Below are 24913 nucleotides of genomic sequence, written 5' to 3' on the forward strand. Positions count from 1 at the left end.
GAGTATGAAGATGGCTGTCTTCTGGGTTGTTGCGCCATATAGTCTGCTAGAAGTTTGCCGACGTTTCGGAGGTCGTACTGCCTCCGTCATCAGGGCGATGAGTATGAAGATTTCTGTCTTCTGGGTTCTTGCGCCATATAGTCTGCTAGAAGTTTGCCGACGTTTCGGAGGTCATTACTGCCTCCGTCATCAGGGCGATGAGTATGAAGATGGCTGTCTTCTGGGTTCTTGCGCCATATAGTCTGCTAGAAGTTTGCCGACGTTTCGGAGGTCATTACTGCCTCCGTCATCAGGGCGATGAGTATGAAGATGGCTGTCTTCTGGGTTCTTGCGCCATATAGTCTGCTAGAAGTTTGCCGACGTTTCGGAGGTCATTACTGCCTCCGTCATCAGGGCGATGAGTATGAAGATGGCTGTCTTCTGGGTTGTTGCGCCATATAGTCTGCTAGAAGTTTGCCGACGTTTCGGAGGTCGTACTGCCTCCGTCATCAGGGCGATTAAAAATATGAAGATTTCTGTCTTCTGGGTTCTTGCGCCATATAGTCTGCTAGAAGTTTGCCGACGTTTCGGAGGTCATTACTGCCTCCGTCATCAGGGCGATGAGTATGAAGATGGCTGTCTTCTGGGTTCTTGCGCCATATAGTCTGCTAGAAGTTTGCCGACGTTTCGGAGGTCATTACTGCCTCCGTCATCAGGGCGATGAGTATGAAGATGGCTGTCTTCTGGGTTGTTGCGCCATATAGTCTGCTAGAAGTTTGCCGACGTTTCGGAGGTCGTACTGCCTCCGTCATCAGGGCGATGAGTATGAAGATTTCTGTCTTCTGGGTTCTTGCGCCATATAGTCTGCTAGAAGTTTGCCGACGTTTCGGAGGTCATTACTGCCTCCGTCATCAGGGCGATGAGTATGAAGATGGCTGTCTTCTGGGTTGTTGCGCCATATAGTCTGCTAGAAGTTTGCCGACGTTTCGGAGGTCGTACTGCCTCCGTCATCAGGGCGATGAGTATGAAGATTTCTGTCTTCTGGGTTCTTGCGCCATATTGTCTGCTAGAAGTTTGCCGACGTTTCGGAGGTCGTACTGCCTCCGTCATCAGGGCGATTAAAAATATGAAGATGGCTGTCTTCTGGGTTGTTGCGCCATATAGTCTGCTAGAAGTTTGCCGACGTTCTGGAGGTCGTACTGCCTCCGTCATCAGGGCGATGAGTATGAAGATTTCTGTCTTCTGGGTTCTTGCGCCATATAGTCTGCTAGAAGTTTGCCGACGTTTCGGAGGTCGTACTGCCTCCGTCATCAGGGCGATGAGTATGAAGATTTCTGTCTTCTGGGTTCTTGCGCCATATAGTCTGCTAGAAGTTTGCCGACGTTTCGGAGGTCGTACTGCCTCCGTCATCAGGGCGATGAGTATGAAGATTTCTGTCTTCTGGGTTCTTGCGCCATATAGTCTGCTAGAAGTTTGCCGACGTTTCGGAGGTCATTACTGCCTCCGTCATCATGGCGATGAGTATGAAGATGGCTGTCTTCTGGGTTCTTGCGCCATATAGTCTGCTAGAAGTTTGCCGACGTTTCGGAGGTCATTACTGCCTCCTTCATCAGGGCGATGAGTATGAAGATGGCTGTCTTCTGGGTTGTTGCGCCATATAGTCTGCTAGAAGTTTGCCGACGTTTCGGAGGTCGTACTGCCTCCGTCATCAGGGCGATGAGTATGAAGATTTCTGTCTTCTGGGTTCTTGCGCCATATAGTCTGCTAGAAGTTTGCCGACGTTTCGGAGGTCATTACTGCCTCCTTCATCAGGGCGATGAGTATGAAGATTTCTGTCTTCTGGGTTCTTGCGCCATATAGTCTGCTAGAAGTTTGCCGACGTTTCGGAGGTCATTACTGCCTCCGTCATCAGGGCGATGAGTATGAAGATGGCTGTCTTCTGGGTTCTTGCGCCATATAGTCTGCTAGAAGTTTGCCGACGTTTCGGAGGTCGTACTGACTCCGTCATCAGGGCGATTAAAAATATGAAGATGGCTGTCTTCTGGGTTGTTGAGCCGTGTAGTCTGCTAGAAGTTTGCCGACGTTTCGGAGGTCGTACTGACTCCGTCATCAGGGCGATTAAAAATATGAAGATGGCTGTCTTCTGGGTTCTTGCGCCATATAGTCTGCTAGAAGTTTGCCGACGTTTCGGAGGTCGTACTGACTCCGTCATCAGGGCGATTAAAAATATGAAGATGGCTGTCTTCTGGGTTGTTGAGCCGTGTAGTCTGCTAGAAGTTTGCCGACGTTTCGGAGGTCGTACTGCCTCCGTCATCAGGGCGATTAAAAATATGAAGATGGCTGTCTTCTGGGTTCTTGCGCCATATAGTCTGCTAGAAGTTTGCCGACGTTTCGGAGGTCGTACTGACTCCGTCATCAGGGCGATTAAAAATATGAAGATGGCTGTCTTCTGGGTTGTTGCGCCATATAGTCTGCTAGAAGTTTGCCGACGTTTCGGAGGTCGTACTGCCTCCGTCATCAGGGCGATTAAAAATATGAAGATTTCTGTCTTCTGGGTTCTTGCGCCATATAGTCTGCTAGAAGTTTGCCGACGTTTCGGAGGTCATTACTGCCTCCGTCATCAGGGCGATGAGTATGAAGATGGCTGTCTTCTGGGTTCTTGCGCCATATAGTCTGCTAGAAGTTTGCCGACGTTTCGGAGGTCATTACTGCCTCCGTCATCAGGGCGATGAGTATGAAGATGGCTGTCTTCTGGGTTGTTGCGCCATATAGTCTGCTAGAAGTTTGCCGACGTTTCGGAGGTCGTACTGCCTCCGTCATCAGGGCGATGAGTATGAAGATTTCTGTCTTCTGGGTTCTTGCGCCATATTGTCTGCTAGAAGTTTGCCGACGTTTCGGAGGTCGTACTGCCTCCGTCATCAGGGCGATTAAAAATATGAAGATGGCTGTCTTCTGGGTTGTTGCGCCATATAGTCTGCTAGAAGTTTGCCGACGTTTCGGAGGTCGTACTGCCTCCGTCATCAGGGCGATGAGTATGAAGATTTCTGTCTTCTGGGTTCTTGCGCCATATAGTCTGCTAGAAGTTTGCCGACGTTTCGGAGGTCGTACTGCCTCCGTCATCAGGGCGATGAGTATGAAGATTTCTGTCTTCTGGGTTCTTGCGCCATATAGTCTGCTAGAAGTTTGCCGACGTTTCGGAGGTCGTACTGCCTCCGTCATCAGGGCGATGAGTATGAAGATTTCTGTCTTCTGGGTTCTTGCGCCATATAGTCTGCTAGAAGTTTGCCGACGTTTCGGAGGTCATTACTGCCTCCGTCATCATGGCGATGAGTATGAAGATGGCTGTCTTCTGGGTTCTTGCGCCATATAGTCTGCTAGAAGTTTGCCGACGTTTCGGAGGTCATTACTGCCTCCTTCATCAGGGCGATGAGTATGAAGATGGCTGTCTTCTGGGTTGTTGCGCCATATAGTCTGCTAGAAGTTTGCCGACGTTTCGGAGGTCGTACTGCCTCCGTCATCAGGGCGATTAAAAATATGAAGATTTCTGTCTTCTGGGTTCTTGCGCCATATAGTCTGCTAGAAGTTTGCCGACGTTTCGGAGGTCATTACTGCCTCCGTCATCAGGGCGATGAGTATGAAGATGGCTGTCTTCTGGGTTCTTGCGCCATATAGTCTGCTAGAAGTTTGCCGACGTTTCGGAGGTCATTACTGCCTCCGTCATCAGGGCGATGAGTATGAAGATGGCTGTCTTCTGGGTTGTTGCGCCATATAGTCTGCTAGAAGTTTGCCGACGTTTCGGAGGTCGTACTGCCTCCGTCATCAGGGCGATGAGTATGAAGATTTCTGTCTTCTGGGTTCTTGCGCCATATTGTCTGCTAGAAGTTTGCCGACGTTTCGGAGGTCGTACTGCCTCCGTCATCAGGGCGATTAAAAATATGAAGATGGCTGTCTTCTGGGTTGTTGCGCCATATAGTCTGCTAGAAGTTTGCCGACGTTTCGGAGGTCGTACTGCCTCCGTCATCAGGGCGATGAGTATGAAGATTTCTGTCTTCTGGGTTCTTGCGCCATATAGTCTGCTAGAAGTTTGCCGACGTTTCGGAGGTCGTACTGCCTCCGTCATCAGGGCGATGAGTATGAAGATTTCTGTCTTCTGGGTTCTTGCGCCATATAGTCTGCTAGAAGTTTGCCGACGTTTCGGAGGTCGTACTGCCTCCGTCATCAGGGCGATGAGTATGAAGATTTCTGTCTTCTGGGTTCTTGCGCCATATAGTCTGCTAGAAGTTTGCCGACGTTTCGGAGGTCATTACTGCCTCCGTCATCATGGCGATGAGTATGAAGATGGCTGTCTTCTGGGTTCTTGCGCCATATAGTCTGCTAGAAGTTTGCCGACGTTTCGGAGGTCATTACTGCCTCCTTCATCAGGGCGATGAGTATGAAGATGGCTGTCTTCTGGGTTGTTGCGCCATATAGTCTGCTAGAAGTTTGCCGACGTTTCGGAGGTCGTACTGCCTCCGTCATCAGGGCGATGAGTATGAAGATTTCTGTCTTCTGGGTTCTTGCGCCATATAGTCTGCTAGAAGTTTGCCGACGTTTCGGAGGTCATTACTGCCTCCGTCATCAGGGCGATGAGTATGAAGATGGCTGTCTTCTGGGTTCTTGCGCCATATAGTCTGCTAGAAGTTTGCCGACGTTTCGGAGGTCGTACTGACTCCGTCATCAGGGCGATTAAAAATATGAAGATGGCTGTCTTCTGGGTTGTTGAGCCGTGTAGTCTGCTAGAAGTTTGCCGACGTTTCGGAGGTCGTACTGACTCCGTCATCAGGGCGATTAAAAATATGAAGATGGCTGTCTTCTGGGTTCTTGCGCCATATAGTCTGCTAGAAGTTTGCCGACGTTTCGGAGGTCGTACTGACTCCGTCATCAGGGCGATTAAAAATATGAAGATGGCTGTCTTCTGGGTTGTTGAGCCGTGTAGTCTGCTAGAAGTTTGCCGACGTTTCGGAGGTATATACTACGTCCATCAACATCAGGAAAGTGAGGCGATAGCAACAGTCAGTGATGAACAGTAGCAAATCTCGGCATGTGTGTCCGTGTGTTGCAGATCAGCTGCGAGGATCTTCGATCCACTGGCGGCGACGTACGGAGGAAACACAGGTGGGGCACATGACGACGCCCCTTCCTTGCAACAACGGCGTCAACTGCTCGTGACCTTGAGCCAGTGACCCATAGTTCGACTGACAGCCGTCTGTGGTGTGATGCAATTATTTTGTTAACATGCGTCCGGAATTAAATTAGGAATGAAATGCGTGTCGAATGTGTGTTCATTCCTGAAACCATTTCATCGAACTGTGTGATTCTCATAAAATTCGCTACGAAGCCTGTGCTGTTAGGCTGTCCGGCGCACATTCCAACTCGTCACATCATTACCATCGCAAAAAACCAACATGGCGGCGCAGCGAATCTTTTCGTAAGAAAGCTTCGTGGTAATCAGAAAACACTGGCTGACTCTGCATGAAATCGATGTTTGTGGCTGCAGAACACATCATTATTTTGTGTGGAACATCAAAGAGTTTCTGGTGGCAAATCAAGGAGAGATCACTTATAATGAACGAATGTCAAACCAAAAAGAAACAACAGACTCTGGTAGTTTGTCTTAGAATTCAACGTGTCTTCACTTGAGCACTGTAAACCGTATTTAAACGTCACCTATTCAAATGTGCATTTGACAAAAGATGCATTAATGATGAAATGTCCTTGGAGTGTTGCCTATTTTAATAGCATTAATAATCCAGTTTATATACGTACATGTCTTGGACAGACAGAGGCATTTCCGTGGATATTATGTGACATGCGTCAGGTTCAATATTTTCTTCGTTTGCTGTAGTTAGCTTGTTGGGCTCACTGCAGATCGCGAGACGTAGCCAGCACCCAGAAGCAGCCCTTGCCTACTTAAAGAACTGATAACTCCGTGTTTTAACACATCACCACGTCTTGATATTCTTTTTTTTATTTCTTATTGCAACTCCGACGAATAAGTCGACCATGCAAAGTTCTGGGGTGGTGGCGATCAGGCGCTAATTAGGGTTGTGGATTTGTACATGATGATAGAATTTTTAAAAACATGCTAAGTTGATATAATTGCGTCATATTGTGAATTAAAATTTAATTATTCGTGTTTTTTTCCCGTCTAATCACAATTGTACATAAATAAAATTATACATAAGATATTAAAATATCATTTACATATTTTGGTACATCTTTTTACTACATGTTTCGTTTACATTGAACCATCTTCAGGTGCAAAGTTAAAAGTTAAAAATTATAATCTTATAAACTAAAACTTAATTACTGTTGTTGTGTAACTTCTGATGATGTCTACTTCCAAATTCATTGGAGTGAGGGTATATTTTGAAGTGATAGTGGTTTAACATTGGCCTGTAACGTAAATAATTTAAAATATTTTTAAATATTACTGAACTTGTCCTTCAGACACTTGACCCCAATTTCAACAACCACCTTTCACCTACTCTCTCTATAAGTGATCAGTATTGATCCAGTTCTCCTCGGATACGTTAGTACTTCTGAATACCTTCAAGACAAATCCACGCTCTTCCTCGCTAAGTTCATTTTTACATTTTATTTATTTTTACCTTATTACATTTTGTCTTCTATACTCGTTCTTTCAAGTTCAGTAATATTTAAAAAATATTTTAAATTATTTACGTTACAGGCCAATGTTAAACCACTATCACTTCAAAATATACCCTCACTCCAATGAATTTGGAAGTAAACATCACCAGAAGTTACACAACAACAGTAATTAAGTTTTAGTTTATAAGATTATAATTTTTAACTTTTAACTTTACACCTGAAGATGGTTCAATGTAACCGAAACATGTAGTAAAAAGTTGTACCAAATATGTAAATGATATTTTAATATCTTATGTATAATTTTATTTATATACAATTGTGATTAGACGGAAAAAAAACACGAATAATTAAAACATGCTAAGTTTATCGGGGCAATTTCTGTGGAATACGAAAACAACTTGTTGGCCGCCGAATTCTGCATTTTCCACCAGGGCTAGGCATGGGACCTTTGACATGCAGATCACAAACAAGTCCGCGTGTTTCGTTTCGCACTTTAATGATATTGGTGACGTAATAATTATCTGTGCGCTTGGGCCAGCCTCTCGTAGGCGTCCTGCGTCACTAGCGAAACTTCTAGTTTGTTTTAAAAAATTCCACATTCAACTTTTATTTTCCATCTGTTACACAGGCCTCTATTAAAGTTGCTATCTATGGCATATTTTCGAAAGTAATTAATTATTTAAAATGTATGAACGTTTAAATTCTGCAATTAATACACTCAACCCTTCTGCGTTTATGAGAGAGTTTGCATGGATTTCCCCATATTTGTCGGATGTGATTCGACAATGAAAAATGGTCTCCTTCCCTCAAGCATTCATTCATTCCGGAACTTGTTTCTCCAGACATTGCAAGTTGCATTCAAACCCCTAGAGAATGGCAGGGCCCTGGTCCCATTCTGTAGGACTGTGCGCGACACAGTTAATGGCTTCATAAGGTTAGATAATAGATCTCAGGCAGGTTGGCTCTAACCGGTGGTCCTCAGCAACTTTCCTTCACTTCGTTTGCAGCTCAAATTACGCCGGAAAAAAGTTTAATGACAGAATCTTTAATACGCAATTAATGGCTAAGGATGTCGAAAGCAGCTGTTGATGAAGTAAGTTTCTATCCTGGTATTTCATTGGAGCAGCTGAGGTACTCCATCAAATCTTCTACATTTCCTTCCTCCTACTAAATTGATCTGTGAGAACTCGGTACGATTTGGCGTTCTCACGTCAGGAGTACGAAGACGGCTGTCTTCTAGGTTTCAGTGCCTTGCAGTCCGGTAGACGTTTACCAACGTTTCAGAGGTCCCTGCTACCTCCATAATCAAGGGGACTCATCATCCTAATTGTACTTATGTTGTTCCTTAGCCCCTGTAGGCCAATATGAAAACAAGGAACTCGATGTATCAGACTCGTTTGCCTTTTGTAAAACCGTGTTCACAAAGCCCAGCATTGATCCTTATCCCACGAACTTTCGGGTACAATTATTCTGACGTAAACAGAAATCATTACCTCTTGATCCGATAATCCTAGCAACGCTCACGACCTATATTTCATGACGCAAAAACCCACACGTTACAACGCTATTACGTAAATAACGTAGCCAGTAACAGCCAAGCAAGGAAAACAAAAAATATTGAGAGAGTACGCGAGAAAGGAGATACTGGGGAGAAACACGCAAGGTAAGGGAGGGGAGGGGAAGTCAAGTAGCGTCGCTACATGTGAGGGACGCCTGAACGTGCTCGATCGAGTCATCTACGGCAATGACTGGACGTAGACTGCGCCTCGAACCCTCGTTTGTTCTGTGCACGACTGTAACAGGCACGAGAATTTGCGTAAATCAACATTTAATTGTCCTTCTGATCTACACCAAAGTTGGCGTTTCGCGTCATGTTTAAAGCATCCGTTGCATTAGCCAAGCTCCACGTCACGTCCCACAGACCTGACCCCCCCTTAAGCACCAATGGCTTAATACAAACGCACAGAGCAAAACCAAACGTCTCCAAAAGAGAAAATAAATATTTCGTTCCGATGCCAGATTCAATTACGTCAGAAGGAAATTTGCAGGGTTCCTGATTTTACTATTCCCTTATGACGTCAGCCAAAACTGTCGCGAGGCTACAAATGCCAATTGCACCCATGTTTGCAGCAATTCCAAGTCCCCGTGAAGACAGACTCCGAGGTTCTGATGACGTCACCTGTTATTCCTTGTCTCGCCTAAGAACGATCATGGTATAAACAAATCAGCTTCCGCCCACCACAGAATCGGAAATGTCACCTGGCCCACGTTCATAACAAATTTCACCATTACTTAATAATGAATTATCAGTTGGCGATGAGAATTCCAGTGGGTATTGTCTTGTACATGAGTTTAGTAGAACCACGATTTCAACTAGGGTTTATACAGAAACCGACTTTTGAAAAAGAAAAAACGGTTTTCGAATTCCAGTATTTCCAAAAAAACCGGTTTTCGAATTTTTACAAAAAAATATTTATACTTATTTTAAAAATGTTCAGTTTACTTAATATTTATGGAACTACAAATATATAACAAAATAAAATATACTCCATACAAAATCAAATAAAAAATAAAATAACTAAAATCCGTACAAAATATAAATTATAAATTTTTATTTCATTTAGTATTTTTCTTCAGGAAATACGATTTAAAATGTCCACTGAACGATTACTTAGTCTTGTTCTTATTCTAGATACAAAATTGCCTGAAATAGAAAATACTCTCTCACTGGCTACTGAACTTGGTTCTATCGTTTTCAGGGCATCAAATAATAAATCCAAATTCTTAGTTCTTTTCAAATACTGAAAATTCGGCCTTCATTGTCTCCGGATTTGAAATTATTTCTTCAGGTCCCTCAAGAAACCTATGAACTGATTTTTCCATGGCTTCTTTTAGAGCATTGCCCTGATTAATAGTTTCTCCGTCTCCGATATATTCGTCATCGGAATCTGTTTCCATAAAGAATTTGGATATATTCAAGACAATATTTTTCCAGATAACTTAATAATTATGTGGTAGTAAATCGGGTTTTGTAGACTTACAGGATTTTAGAGTCAAAATCCAACCGACAATACCACGAACTTATGACTGGTGAAGTTTGTTTAACGTCGTTCGAGACTGTTCTTCCCAACAGCCGCTCCAGCGACGAGGAATGTCACGGAGGAGGAGATTCTACGTCGGGCGTCGAAAAGCTGTGGCGTTCTGAACAGAGATTTGCGTTTTGTAACTAACTAAATTGCACGTGCATGCGTTGGGATGTGTCGGATATTTGCATATAAATTAATAGTGATTCGAGAAGTTAAAAAATTACAAGGACGTTACACACGCGCCCTCTCCTCTATAGGAATCACTCGGCTTGGGTAGAGGAGAATTTTCCACCCTCTGTTCACATCAGGATCGTTCTTCGATAGGACATTGTATAACTTCGTAGTCAAATGTTCCATCTCTACCAAAACTTTACTTCAGCTACATTTTAGATGTGATATTTTCGAGTTGTTTAAATTGTATATTAACAAAGGGGCAATTGCATTCTACAGGCCAGAAAGTCTCCCTGTGTTATTACGTTCATAGTTATTATCATAAATAATACATAAAGCATCCCGTAATCCCTCTTTTAATAAAATTCTCTTGAAGTGCGTTATGGCAGAACTTTCGTTTATAAATGTCATGTGTAGACTAGTAGATATTGCAAATTAATAACTACACAACTCAGTAATTTACCTGTGCAACTACGCATAATGCCATCTGGTGTGGTACCTCAAAGTTATCACACATGACTTAAAATATTCACATCTTCGCCACATACGTAAATGTTAACAGCAAAAGTCTTACAAAATTTATAGCCACGTCCCTCGACATAACGTTTAACACCTCTGCTTACAAAAAAAAAACACTTAAAGCAATTCTTATTTCATATTAATAATAAAAAATCTCAAAAAACATAATTTTCCTCAAATTAAAATTAAATATTTGGTTTTCCGTCAAATCACAATGTATTTAAAATAAGGTAATTAAAATAATTAAAATATCATTCTGTGTTCCATATCAAATAATCGATTTACAATTGGAACATTTACAACATGTTTCGGTTTTATTAAACCATCATCAGGTGTATTTTAAATACATTGTGATTTGACGGAAAACCAAATATTTAATTTTAATTTAATAAGTCACAATATGACGCAACAACACTATCTTATCATTTTCTTCGTAAATACTCCATAATACAGTGCAATACGACCTTGCATTAAATGGTGCAATAGAAGTCTCTATGGCAAATAGTAATTAAAAATAGAAAAGCTGATGTAATTAACATCGGTTGCTGGTTTACATCAAAATCCAATTAGGTGGGTCACACATTATTCCATTTTTATTTGCAAAAATAAAACACAGACTCCAACAGTCCAATTAATGACTTTTGTCGCCTGTAGGTGCAAATTGCAATCAGGTTGATAAGCGACCTGTAACCGAAGGGAATGAAATGAAAGCGTAATGCAGAGGTCGTAGCTTTCCGTCCTTATGACTGTGTATTACACCTCCAAACTACAGAAGAGCGGGGAACTAAAAGTTGTCAGGAGAATTTATAATTTCTGTTCGCGTCGACCCAACACAAAAATTCAAATCGAACCTAATAATTTGTTTCAAAACTTTGGTAAGCTGTGTGTGTGTGTATGTACAGAATGTCCAAAATATACACACACACACACATTTAATTAATTAAATAAACTAAGCCATTACATACGTCAGCATTGGCACTTAACGAATATGTGAATTCAGTGGGTGTTCAAAATGACCACCGTTAGGCTCCCCCCCCCCCCGCAAACACAATCCCCGGAGATCGATAACAAGGTAATAATATTCCTTATCATAATACGTGTACATATTTTTGAGATACCTGTATGTATGTCACTTCGACGAAACATTTTTATTCGGGACAAATTTCCACGCGGTGAATATTTAATATCGTATACTAAAAGGCAAGGTTTGACTAAGCAGCGTGTTGGCTGTTGAACGGTTAGCTTTGGATCAGTGTACGTGGATCTGTAATCCATGAACGCAAGGTTAATTAGGACAGTAAAACGGCTAGTATAATCCAATGGCGCACACATAACCCAGAAAGAATGGAATCCAAATGACGTTCATATTCTACCAGCGTACGATTGGTTAATAATAAACCCAAAATGACTACTGGAAACTGAGGTAATAAATAGGGCATGGACATAGGTGTGTATAAATGTTTGTCTCTGAACACGACTGTAAGTATTACAAAGCGCAATGCATAAAAATGACGCTGTAGCTGCTTGAATTTAAGGGAAAAATAAATTGCATAGCGAATTATTTCCGATTTTAAACACAATCCCTTTATAAAAGGAGACAACAAATTCCTGTGTTCCATTAAATTGCCTGACGAAAAATTTTAACCGCAATGTAACGTCTGACACAATGCACTTTAAAATTAATTAATATGTGAAGTCTATCTCAATTTCTGTCCCTATGAAACTAGGCGTTGCTTTGTGCAACTTTTAAGTACCCACGATTTGTTCTATGCTAATTCCTCGCCACGTGCTGTAGTATTAACGTTAGTAATACATAACTTAACAAAGAATAATTATATATATTAAATCTTGTCCGTCTAATCACAATAAATTCTTATTAAATATTAAAATATTACAATAATTAACATTTAAAATATTTAAAATATTAAATGATGTTCTTTATCGAAATATTCGATTTACATTAGACCATCATTTTTCATGTTTCACGACATGTTTCAGTTCCTAAAAGAACCATCCTCAGGTGTATATAATTATATAAAACTTCAAAACGATAAATAATTCAAATACAATTTTCATACATTATTCCAGCGTACATTTTTATCTGATAAAATGGTTCTTTTAGGAACTGAAACATGTCGTGAAACATGAAAAATGATGGTCTAATGTAAATCGAATATTTCGATAAAGAACATCATTTAATATTTTAAATGTTAATTATTGTAATATTTTAATATTTAATAAGAATTTATTGTGATTAGACGGACAAGATTTAATATATACTTATTATATCACAATATGACGCAACTTTACCATCTTAAAGAATAATTATCAATTATACATTACGAAAACAAGAAAACTAGAAAGGCTTACTCCTTCGAGTACACCAACACCACAAACGCGTTCTTGGCGTCACATCACGTGGCACATTCTCTACGACATGGACGATCACAGTTGCTAACCGCCTGAGCTATGGCTCGGCCTAATACATCTGAAATACTGGATTTCTTTTGAAGAAATAAGTCACTTACCGGCTGTGACATTACGATAATGATACCTATAGACGGAAATTGAAAAAATGCAAGCGATGCACTATCCTATTACAAGATACGTGAAAAATGAAGTTTGGAACAGAAAACATATTTAATTTACTCAACGTCTGCGCAACGTTTGAATTTTTGAGGCAGAAAGAAAATCATGCAACGTCCAATGAACAATGAGAGAACTGAGGACTTGGCTTTTGACTTGACGGGATGAGGTGAAGATCGAACCGAGAGAATTCTCCTTGGAAATTCAAAGCTCAAAAGACGGCGACTACAACGGATGGAAGATTTTAACATTGAGACAGAATAAGACTAGGAAACCAATGAAGTGTTGGAGGAGGGAACAATTTCAAGATGAAGAAGGAAAGTCAACTGTAAGAGTATTCATGCAGTTCACGGCTGAGACCAAGCCGTCTCGTACTTCTCAAGAAATGGGCCTTCAGCATTCACCATTCTTGTCTCGCGGACTCGTTAAAAAGAACGGTCAGATATGATTTCACCTTCAGACAGCAGCGTTATTGCTTAAAACTAACTTCAAATTTCCAGAGCGCAAAATTTCTCTTTAACGCCAGGCGCTTTGGTACCAGTGCCAGAGATGTAAGTATCAAGCTGATATTAGCTCTATTTTGCCTACAACAGTCAGGGGGCGCTGTTTCTAAATCCACCTGAGTCTATGAGCTGCAAATGTAAATGTGACATGCTTCATTCCAGGTGTTCATTAAATCTTAAGTCATATACGTAGGACTGGAAGTTTTCACGGCGCTGAGTCTGAAGATGGCTGTCTTATGGGTTGTTGCGTCGTGTAGTTTCAGAGGTCCTTGCTGCCTCCATAATCAGGGCGATAAGAAGAAAAAGTCCTTTTGAAAACATAAGCATGTAAAAATTTTGATTTCATCTTTTTCCAAGAGTTGGCTCAGGATAGTCCAAATAATTTATATATCCACTTGTCGTAAAAAATATTAATCACAAATAAATTTCTCTTGACGACACGAACTTGGAAGATTATTGATTTTCTATTGGAAAACTCGTTCAAAATGGGGCCCCAAAACTTGATGCGTCTTAGTAAAAAAACTTAAAATGGAACTTTGCATGTTATGAAGCCTTTCATTTAAAAGAACTGAAGATCATAACGGACTTCGCAGTGCATCGTAAAACAACAAATACATTTTGCCTCTTCGTTTCACTTTCAACGGGCATGACTAGTAGGTTACTCAGTAAATGTAATTTGAACTATTTATTTTATTATTTATTTAGTGTTCTGTCTGACGACAGGTCCATATGAACAGGATCCTTCCATCCTTTTCTCGGACTGGGACCTGTTCATATACGTTCTTGGCAGATGATCCAGAAGTGGTTTGCCATTGCCTTCTTCTGTGTGTGAATGGAGTAATTGTTGGGATGCCACGGAGGAAAACTCCGTGTTGCCTAGACCACGGCCTTGCCCAACACAAGTTATAAATTCGGGCACCGCCGGGAATCGAACCCGAGACCCCAGGATTACAAGGCCAGCGTTCTGACCGCTAGACCACCGCAGATTAAATCATTCTTACCAAGTTCACGCACTACGTCGGTCAAAAGTCACGACGGACTAAAGTATCACGTATTTGAAATTTAACCCTTCAAAATCGAGTAATAACTAGACACCACCTTATTTAACAATGAATGATTAGGAATAACCAATTGACTTTTTTATAACAGAGCAATTTTGTGTTTTCTCTGAAGCAGAAAATGGATTCTCAAATACAATTAACACGATAACTAAAGAAAAACGAAAAGCATTTTAAATGCACGAGACTTTTACCCACGCAACGATTTTCCCAGAAGAAAATCCCTCTCGTGCGTTAGGAAATGAGAAATCTACTTAAGTCACTGCACAGCTGAAACGCCCATAGATCGCTCTTGCACTGATGATTCAGATTTGCCGTCACATCAATTTTTGTGCATTGTACTCACTTTCAATTCAGGGCATCGGCATTTTGAATGCGTTATAAGCTATCTGCAGCCCACACATTGCGTGCAGACATGTGCAATCGACGACTGAATCACACCAGAAAGCAAAACAATTAGTCCACATCGCATACTCCAGCCTACAAAATAATCCTCTTCACATACATAACGCAGATCAGTCCGCGTGGATGCACACGCCATGAGAACGTGTTGGAAAAAAACCTAGGCTTACTACGTGCAGTCAATACCGTGATTCGTAAACTTTCCGATCGCACCTCGTATAGGTGCGATCGGAAAGTTTCCAGACTGCGCCTTTAAAAAAAAACCGTACACTTATCTCAGGTATTAAATTCATCCATCACCCTCGAAGTAGTTCCCCTGGGAGTGAACACAACGATCCCAGCGCCGCTGCCAAGCCTGGAAGCATCCCTGGAAATCTTAATACCTGAGAAAAGTGTACGGGTTTTTATAGGCGCAGTCTTGAAACTTTCCGATCGCACCTCGTAAGTCAGAAATTGTAGTAGACAAAATTCACTTTTAATGAAGTTCATCTCAGATCTGAAGGTTTGTGGCAATAGTGCATCGTTAAAGCAACGAGTTTTCTGGGCATTTTCCATCGGCTTAATTTTTGTTCAAAAACACGACATTTCGGAGACCGAAATCTGTCTCCGAGTTCAGGTGAAACATGAGTAGACATTTTTAACAAAAAAAATTCAGGACAATGGGTATGTCCAGGAATCTCGTTGCTTTCTCAAGTCTGTGAACACGTTAATTTATGAAGCGCAATTCCGTAAAGAATGGTGGACGAATGATGCAATTTTGTTTCTAGCGAAGGACACTCAGTCTCGGGAAATGAACTCAGGACGAATCGGACGACCCAACACAAAGAAATTCAGCAGCTATTTTGTAAAGTTGTATGTCTGATACCACAGTGATCACAGAGGACTCTTTCATTCCGAAGCGTCTTAAAGGAAATTTTGAAATAAACCACGTCACTCTCAAGCAACAGCTACGGTCTTGTTACGTCTCGCAGGCTACAAGATTCCATTCAGCCAGCAACACGTACGAAGAAGGATTTGAGGTTTTGACGATGGTGAGTCCGAATATGGTTTTCATCGGTTTTGTAGCTCAGTGTAATCCGGTAGAAATTTACCAATGTTTCAGAGGCCCTTGCTGCTTCCATCATCAGAGCGATAGGTGTTCATCAAGGACCTCTGAAATTCGGGTAGACGTCTACCAGAATACACGGCGTAGACAGCCATCAAAAACACACACTGACCAATGCTTTCTCAGTCTCTAGCGCCAAAACACTTATTATTTATGCATCCGTAACTATATATGTGTTCCCAAACAGTTTCTCCATTTTGTTTTCTTCAATGTCAGATTTATACGTGTCTTGTCAAATTCATCGAATGTGATGAATTTTGCATTCTGTGTTATTATTCAATTCACAAATGTTTAATCGTCGCTTCGCGTGGTCCTTTTGATGTTCGTCTAACCTCACCCAAACCACCACAAACCCTAGGAAACTGTTTTAGAAACTATATTTCTTCTTGTATCATGTTCATCACCGCCCACGTTCCAACGGCACGCAAGCAAGCTTACAACATCCCGGTGTTTCACACAGAACTGTAAGTGTGACCCTTTCGAGATATCATACCTAAAGTGTTTTGAGTTATATGGGTTTTGCACGAGAGATCGCCAACATCTCAGATTTGGATATTTGTTGTGAGCGATAAGAATTAGCAACAGATCAAGTTGAGACCGGCAATCGTGAAATATGCAGACAGCAGTGTGCTGTTCTGGTTGCAGCGGCTTACAGGCGACAAACTCGGCGTCTGGAGCCCATGCCTAGTAGGAAAACAGTCCCGCAAATGTCGGGGTCAAAGTTGAAGAAACGCTCCCGAGCTGGTCAGGCCCGTCCGATTGAAAAAAAAAAGTCTCTTTTCATCCACGAACTTGCGACTTGTGCGTGAAAACGTTGAAATAAAACTTTATCTTCGCCTATATATTGGGTCTAGGTTCCACGGTGGTCTAGAGGTTAGAACGCTGGCCTTGTAATCCTGGGGTCTCGGGTTCGATTCCCGGCGGTGCCCCAATTTATAACTTGTGTTGGGCAAGGCCGTGGTCTAGGCAACACGGAGTTTTCCTCCGTGGCATCCCAACAATTACTCCATTCACACACAGAAGAAGGCAATGGCAAACCACTTCTGGATCATCTGCCAAGAACGTATATGAACAGGTCCCAGTCCGAGAAAAGGATGGAAGGATCCTGTTCATATGGACCTGTCGTCAGACAGAACACTAAAATAAATAAGTAATAAATATTGGGTCTAGGTTCCACTTTACATTTTTAAAATTAAGTTCGTAGACTCACGAAGGCAGGACGTAAGGAGAAATACCTGACGCTCAGTCCCTGAATTGTCCTCTTCCTAACTGAGAACTCGCACAAAAACTTTCGCCTGAATATAAGCTTCTTGTGACGTCAGTGCGGTGAATAGAGAAAAATGTAACCGTATCGGCACATCGTCATGGAATGCACTCACTACGCGAGTTTGCCAAACAAGATTTCTGTCAGCAAAGGCTGCTGGACTTCTCCGAAGTTTGTAATTGGTAGGGATGAATAGCTAACAAATTGTTAACACTGGTTGTGTGAACTTGGAAGGAGACGCGCCTTTCTGAATTTATAAGCTAAAGAATCTGATGTTCTGACGTTCGTAACCTCGTGTCATTTATCATCAACCAATTTCAGACAGTATTAAAGCCCATCTTTGTTTATTCTTTCGTTCTATTTGTCCAGTAGACATATATCTTCTGGTCCATGCGCTAGAGATGCCCCCATCACCAATTTCACCAAAACAAAATCAAAAATTGACTACTAAAACTATTCCAAGACTATTGTTTCGTCTTTGTTGTTTCTGTATGAAATGCGCCATCTTTGTTCGTACTAGACTATAAACAAAGTATAGGTCCATGAGGATCACGTGATAGAATTGGTCCACTGCGAAAACGCTCTATAAATACCCCCCCCCCAACTTAAATTTTAGATTTAATACGGCGATCCGATTCGTCTCCTCAAAAGTCACCCCATGACGTCGGAAATGCGCCGAAATGTCATATCCGAAATTCGTTGGTCCCAGTCGCCTCACATCCACATCCGGAAGGGCTTGAGTTCTCGCCTCGTAAACAACTTTTACAAGTTCGAAAGCTTTGTGAATGTCACGTCGCCGCCAGAAGGAAAATCTGGAAGGAACGACTGATTGCCGCCACTCTCTTTCATTCCACAGTTTCTGAGCGAAAGATGTAAAAGAACTCCATTCCATTTATAATTAGCGGACTATTAATTTATTAAATCAGATTTCAGTTGAATGCCCGACCATCATCTGCTGTCTGAAAAAATCGCGAAGACACTGTCGTCACAAAAATTATTAACGTAAACCAATTTACATGCAAATCTTCAGACTCAGAATCAAATCTGAAAGGCAAATTTGACGAGCTAAAAATGAAAGTGCCAAGTACTTGTATTAAGTCAAAATAAATTGGTAAAACACGAGATGACAAACTCCTTCGAGATTCCCATAGTACCAGGTGATTCAAAAAGGACTTTACAACTTTGAAAGTGTATAGACATTTATTCAGAAGACTTACAGAATCGGTTGAGGTGTCATTTTGTAGCAAAACAAATCATGTTTGACTCACGTTGTGCTGTAGTACCGAATTCCGTCACCGCGAGCGCAAGCGGCAGTGCATTTTAAATGGCTCGAAAATTTTCTCATATAACAGTTAGACGAAGATGACCAAGAAGGACGCATTCACTTCCAGCAAGACGGCGCACCACCTCACTACCTCACAGAAGTCTGGGATTCCCTCAATAACCGTTTACCAGGTCGATGGATTGGTCGAACAGGGCCGATAGCATGGCCACCTAGTTCTCCAGACTTGACACCTCTCGATTTTTTTCTTATGGGGTTTCATTAAACATCGTGTGTATGTTCCACCCTTAGCTGCCAATCTCACTGAGCTCAAAGCTTGAATCACCGCCGCAGTTACAGAAGTGACACCGGATATGCTAGATCGTGTTTGGCAAGAAATTGATTTCAGGTGGGACGTCTGCAATATCACCAATGGCAATCATATCGAACCAAAATGACTGGTTGAGGTAAACCTTGATTTGTTTTGCTACAAAATGACACCTCAGACGATTCTGTAAGCCCTCTGAATAAATTTCTATACACTTTCAAAGTTGTAAAGTCCTTTTTGAATCACCCTGTATTTTGAAGGGGGTGTGAAAAAATTAATAGCTGTCTCCAGGCTTCCTCGGCGTCGGTCAAAATCTGACAGGCGCGCCACAGTTGTTACGTCATGCATACATTTCCCAAATTCTTATTCCTCATGTTCGAAATGCAACTGAAAAACCGAAATTTGTTAATCGTCACGTCTGAAGCAAATGGTAGCAAAATTTGTTCGGTCAAGACGTAAAATGCTCTCAACTCCACAAACGCACTGAGCCTACTAGAAAATAATCTATTTATAATTCAGTCTGAAGCGGCGATTAAACTTACTGAAGTGGCTGTCAAAGAATATCGCGAACTTCATACACGAGTCCATCCAAAATTCTCCTCTCACGTTACCTTGAAACGCACGTGAAATTACCGTGGATCATCATCGTTTGTTCCAGCGCTCGGACCCAGATCAAAATTGTGCGTCAAATACACTGGATCTGTCGGTAGAGAAAGTGCGAGTAGAACAGAGAGACTCAGAAAATGGTGTATGATTCACTTGGCAACGAATTGAACTGGGCATACTCGAATTGAACTGGGCATACTCTAATTGAACATGGCATACTCGAATTGAACTGGGCATACTCGAATTGAACTTGGCATACTCGAATTGAACCGGGCATACTCGAATTGAACTGGGCATACTCGAATTGAACTGGGCATACTCGAATTGAACATGGCATACTCGAATTGAACTGGGCATACTCGAATTGAACTTGGCATACTCGAATTGAACCGGGCATACTCGAATTGAACTGGGCATACTCGAATTTAACTGGGCATACTCGAATTGAACTGGGCATACTCGAATTGAACTGGGCATACTCGAATTGAACTTGGCATACTCGAATTGAACTGGGCATACTCGAATTGAACTGGGCATACTCGAATTGAACTGGGCATACTCGAATTGAACTTGGCATACTCGAATTGAACTGGGTATACTCGAATTGAACTGGGCATACTCGAATTGAACTTGGCATACTCGAATTGAACTGGGCATACTCCACAAATTACGCCAGTAGCGTTTAAACGGGGTCCATAAGAGTGGAATCTTTTGGAGCCACTGTTGATCAGCACCAGGCAACTGACAAAGACACTCTGTGTCACACAGAGCAATTCAACCCAAGGCCAGGGAATATTCGGAAGGCAGAAACAGACTGAAACTGCTCATAAAGGCCTACAACAACTTAAACACTAAGTACTGGTTTACGTCTCTGGAATGGCCCGAAATTCATAATACAATCACTGGTAAACCTACGTGATCAGGGCGTTAGTAAAAGGTTATGAAACAGCTATTAGCTTTGACAGATTCCACTGTCTGGCCGTTCTGACCTATCTGATTTTGGCCAAATTTGGTATTGGATACCAACTATGGCTAAGTTCCTAAAATATATATTACTTTAGCCACAACAGAAGACTACGACTGTAACTTTGTAATGAGTGTTCGCATTTATAACACGCTGAACACCTTTTATTAACTTTCTTCCACCTTCATGTAATTATAGGTAATTGTTCTCCTATTGGCACTAATTTGTTTCTTAGAAGACAATTTTTGGGAATCTCGTAACGTCGTATTGAGTTATGAGCTGTCGCTTAAGTTTTTATCTCGGCTGCTAAATTTGTCAACTTTAAGGTTAAACTCGCTTCTAGCCCGTAAGTAGACTTAATTCACGCAATAGCCTTTATTATTTTCAGGAACACGCGACTATGAGTAGACTACGGGATTCTTATGACGTCACAGACAGAGGCCAGTCTGCCCAGCGTCCAACATGTCGGACTGCCAGACTTGTGACTGTAAGATTCACTCAGTAATCAAACAGGTAAATAAGACGACCTCTCGTATTTAATTCGCTGTCAAGACAGCCAGTTCAGAGAACGTATCACGAACCCAACACGTCAAGGACAAAGATGAGAAGTGTTACCGCCGAGCTAACCTTCACGGTGACAGAACCCAACGTAGCCCAACTCCATTTGTTTACTACATCTAGTCGGATTTGTCAATGCATCAGCTGCTGAGTCATGTCTCATGGCTCGAAGTGACCTTCTCCCCTCTAGACGTTCTTTGGAGTCTCTGGCTTCGAGGCCCTGATGGGACAGCAGGGGGTCTGGTTTGACGTGTCTAGTCGTATACCCAACCGGAGACTGGGTCCTGGGAGGCGTGACCGAAAAGTGTCTCTTTGTTCTCTCTATTTCAATGTTTATATATTTTGTATTAAATATAACTTTTTGGTTAATCGGTGGTTCTTTAATTTCGTTTTGCTTGGCTTAACCACTATTCTTATACTACGTGAATTGGGAAGTTCGTCTTCATGGATTTACCTTCTGTCACCTGACATGAGGCCATGCTGTTTTTTCCACTGTGAAGTAGGCTCTCACACATTTACGCTTCGTAATACGAGACTGCATTTCCTTTGTGAAGAACAGATGTGATTTTATTAATGTGTTCTTTCTTTCTACCTTGTACCTTCACGACTAAGTCCCTGGAACTTGGGGCTTCTTTCTAATATCTATCCATTTATCGACCCACGTAATACCCCAGTGTTAGTGAAATACTCGAGCATGTGTTTCTAGAATGTTCTCTCGCCACGCATCTATGGAATCAGCTGTCATCTGCTGGGATATTACAAAATCAACGGTAAAGAAGTTAGTTAAAGGCGCGTTCTCACGAATTAAGTTTAATTGACCGATTATAGTTGATCAACAAAAGTTGAATATGACCTGAATCAGTTTTTGTTCACACATTTCAATAGAAACTGATCAACAGTTTCAGTTAAAAATGGCGTCGAAAGCAGTTGTGCGTGAAATTGTACTGATAGTAACTTATGATAAAGTTCTAAGAATTTTAGCATCACACTTTCAGACCACTTGAGGCTCATTTTTCTAACTAAAAACACAACACAACACAAAAAACATGCACGAGTGGCGTGACCAGTTGAAAGCGACCTTGACAATCAACTGAAGTTCACACGTTTCAAGACAGGATTCAACTTGAAATCAAATGGCGGATGACTCATCACTTGAACGATAAAGTTTGACTGGGTCAACTCTATTGAAACAAAGGTTCTCACTACAGATACATTGTTTATGACGATTTTAATATAGATTATCTCCCACAGTTTTTCCACATGCTAGAGCTTGTTTATCTGTTGAAACGTTTAATATAATACCTGCAAGAATCTGGAAAAATTCAAGAACAAAAATTGATAATGTGTTTACAGGTATTAGCAGGCAAATTCTCTCATTTGACTAAATATCTTCCAAGCAAAAATGTTCTACCCTCTCAGCTGCAAGTCAGTCTTCCCGTGAAAATCATTTCGAAGCAGAACGCAAAGAGAAATTCCATCAACTGTTGATATTATGTATCATTGTTTCAGATAAGACAGAATGACAATTCCTGCTGAATCGGAAGGAATGTCACACTTCTTACAAGGTTATTAAACATTCCGGACAACATGTAGATTCGCCGTGAGATATCCTCACTCTGGATGTTCGTGGTTTTCCTCGATCACTCGAGCTGGAACTACACCCTTCTCCTCCCAAAACCTTTCCTACTTACAATTCTTTTATAATCTCCTCATCTCATACTGTCCTGTACATATTTCTGCAACACTGTTAAAGAGAATTAAAACAAATAGCTAAAAGTAAGACGGAATGATGGAGGCAACACGGGCCTCCGAAACGTCGGTGAACTTCTAAGACATTACACGGCGCTACAATCAAGAAGTTAAAACGTCTGTGTTCATAAATAATTACAAATGTGGATACAGTTATAACGCCTAACACCGCTTGAACAGGGTGTGGTCCCAGGGACAACTTACAGACAGCCAGCCAGCTACTTCTATGATGCTATATTCAACCGGTCTGGGGCTGTTTATACTAAGCCAGTCGTCGTGAGACAGTATACAAGATGGCTGCCACGTTGTGATCCATCCGCCGCCCCGATTATCAAAGTCTAGTCCGGCCTTTAATTTAGGTTAGGTTTTGCAGGTGCGATATGTTTCTGAAAGACCCTGAACGAAATGAAACGTTGCACTTACTTTGATGTGGTGGAAATCTGGCCCGATGCTGCCTTGAAGAAGGTGTATTAGACGCCGCACTTCTGTTATTCACTTCAAACCACGAAACTATTAGTCATTCTTCACAACACACGCGCATGACAACTGCGACTTGAAACCATGACGCGTTCCGGGTTTGTTGTTGCACGTGATCAAAGTTCCCACGCTCTTCACAACCGCACATTATATATTTCTGTTACTCCAAGCACAATCCATTCTTTGAAGCTGCGACTGCAGTCCATAGCGGAACGACACACGACTGAAACTTGCAGAGTTCTCGAGTTGTGTAGTATCGATACCAAACTCTGCCCTCTTCGATTTGTGTAGTATCGATACCAAACTCTGCCCTCTTCGATTTGTGTAGTATCGATACCAAACTCTGCCCTCTAACGGTGATTTGTTACGTGATGTTTCAATGACAATTTTATTTACGTCCGGCACCGACGGCCCTCCGAGGTACACGTGCTGTATTACGTCATCTCTCTAGCTCCCTTATTCCGCGTTCGGACATTGGCCCCTACTGAAGGACAGGTGGTGGGTAAATATTTTATTTTGAAGTGACCGCGAGACAGAGAATGAGATTGTGAAGGCATGCGCAGTGGATTACACTATAACTCCAGATGTGTTCTTGACGGCAGAAATCTAGGTTTTTCAGTCCAGCGAAGGCTAGACCAAGGACAGGAAAGGTGACGAGAGCCGTGCCGACGTACTTTCGCACTGCGTAACAAAACGCATACTTGTAAAGTATAATTAATAGCAAAGCTGGAAAAGTATTCGTTTTGCCCACAATTAAAAGCTTAACACCAGAGCACGCAATGTACGTTCGTTCCCTTATGGCTCAACTGATGGCAAAGATTTCCCTGCGTCTTTGAAGTTGGTGTAGGAACTCGATCAAAAGAAACAGAGTCGCTCATGAAAGGAAAAGCCCCCCCCCCCTTTCCTAGAATGAAAATAATGACCTCAAAAAACTGTTGTTTCCGTTTAACTCACAAATGACAACATTTGTTTTGGGATATCACACCACAAGAGAGTTTGGCGGGGATTGGCAAAGCTGGCAGCCTTCGAAGGATGGTTATGTTAGTCGAACAAGCGTTTGAAGATGCCTGTGCCTGTAACTACTTACTGACCGAGATTAATTTGTCCAAATAAATTCTGCTGCTCTCGCAGAAGACACAGGAAGTCGCTATCATCCAATTTATTAATTATAAACGTTGGATAAATGTCGGAGAAGAGAGGAAATGCTGAAAAATCCTCATCAAAATGCGAGTTGCACTTCTCGAAAGTTTTAGCGACGCCCGGAATTCGGCTGATTCTTTCCAACGGCGCCTGAGGGCCACTGGATCGGAGGATTAGTGGACGGTCGTTGGGGAGGCAAATGACGGCTTTGCTACGGAAATAGAACCGGAATCACAAGTTTAAAACTGGATGCAACGTGAAAGTTGCTTTTCAACTCTCCCTGCTCTGAGTCTCCAGGCATTCATATTGTTTGCAGCAGATGGACATATGAGGTGCGATCGGAAAGTTTCAAGACTGTGTCAATAGCGGGCGAACCGGATGTAGTACGAGCTTCTGCCGCTAGGGGGTGCGGCCTACATTCATAGTGAATCGGTGTGCCAGCCGGCATCATTTGTTTCTTAGTTACGGGCGTTTTGGTAGTGCATTACACCGACCCTCCTGCGATT

General features: G+C 41.9%; 1 protein-coding gene and 1 long non-coding RNA gene across 3 annotated transcripts in view; one reads left to right on the top strand and one right to left on the bottom strand.

Annotated features, from left to right (window-relative positions):
• Positions 1-5286, top strand: part of TkR86C (Tachykinin-like receptor at 86C) — a 246165-nt gene extending 240879 nt beyond the window's left edge. The window contains exon 8 of the mRNA XM_022074768.2: positions 5081-5286. Within this exon, the coding sequence (XP_021930460.1) occupies positions 5081-5187 (107 nt within the window). The 3' untranslated portion in view covers positions 5188-5286. The remainder of the gene's footprint in view (positions 1-5080) is intronic.
• Positions 1-23485, bottom strand: part of LOC110834989 (uncharacterized) — a 340098-nt gene extending 316613 nt beyond the window's left edge. For both annotated transcript variants that reach the window (XR_015534220.1, XR_002544740.2), the window contains exon 1: positions 23214-23485. This is a non-coding gene — a long non-coding RNA (uncharacterized LOC110834989). The remainder of the gene's footprint in view (positions 1-23213) is intronic.
• Positions 23486-24913: the final 1428 nt, after the last annotated feature.

This window comes from Zootermopsis nevadensis, unplaced genomic scaffold, assembly GCF_977971745.1.
Source record: "Zootermopsis nevadensis isolate Lab colony 2312 unplaced genomic scaffold, Znev_1.0 Znev_ptg000008l, whole genome shotgun sequence".
NCBI classification, from domain to species: Eukaryota; Metazoa; Arthropoda; class Insecta; order Blattodea; family Termopsidae; genus Zootermopsis; species Zootermopsis nevadensis.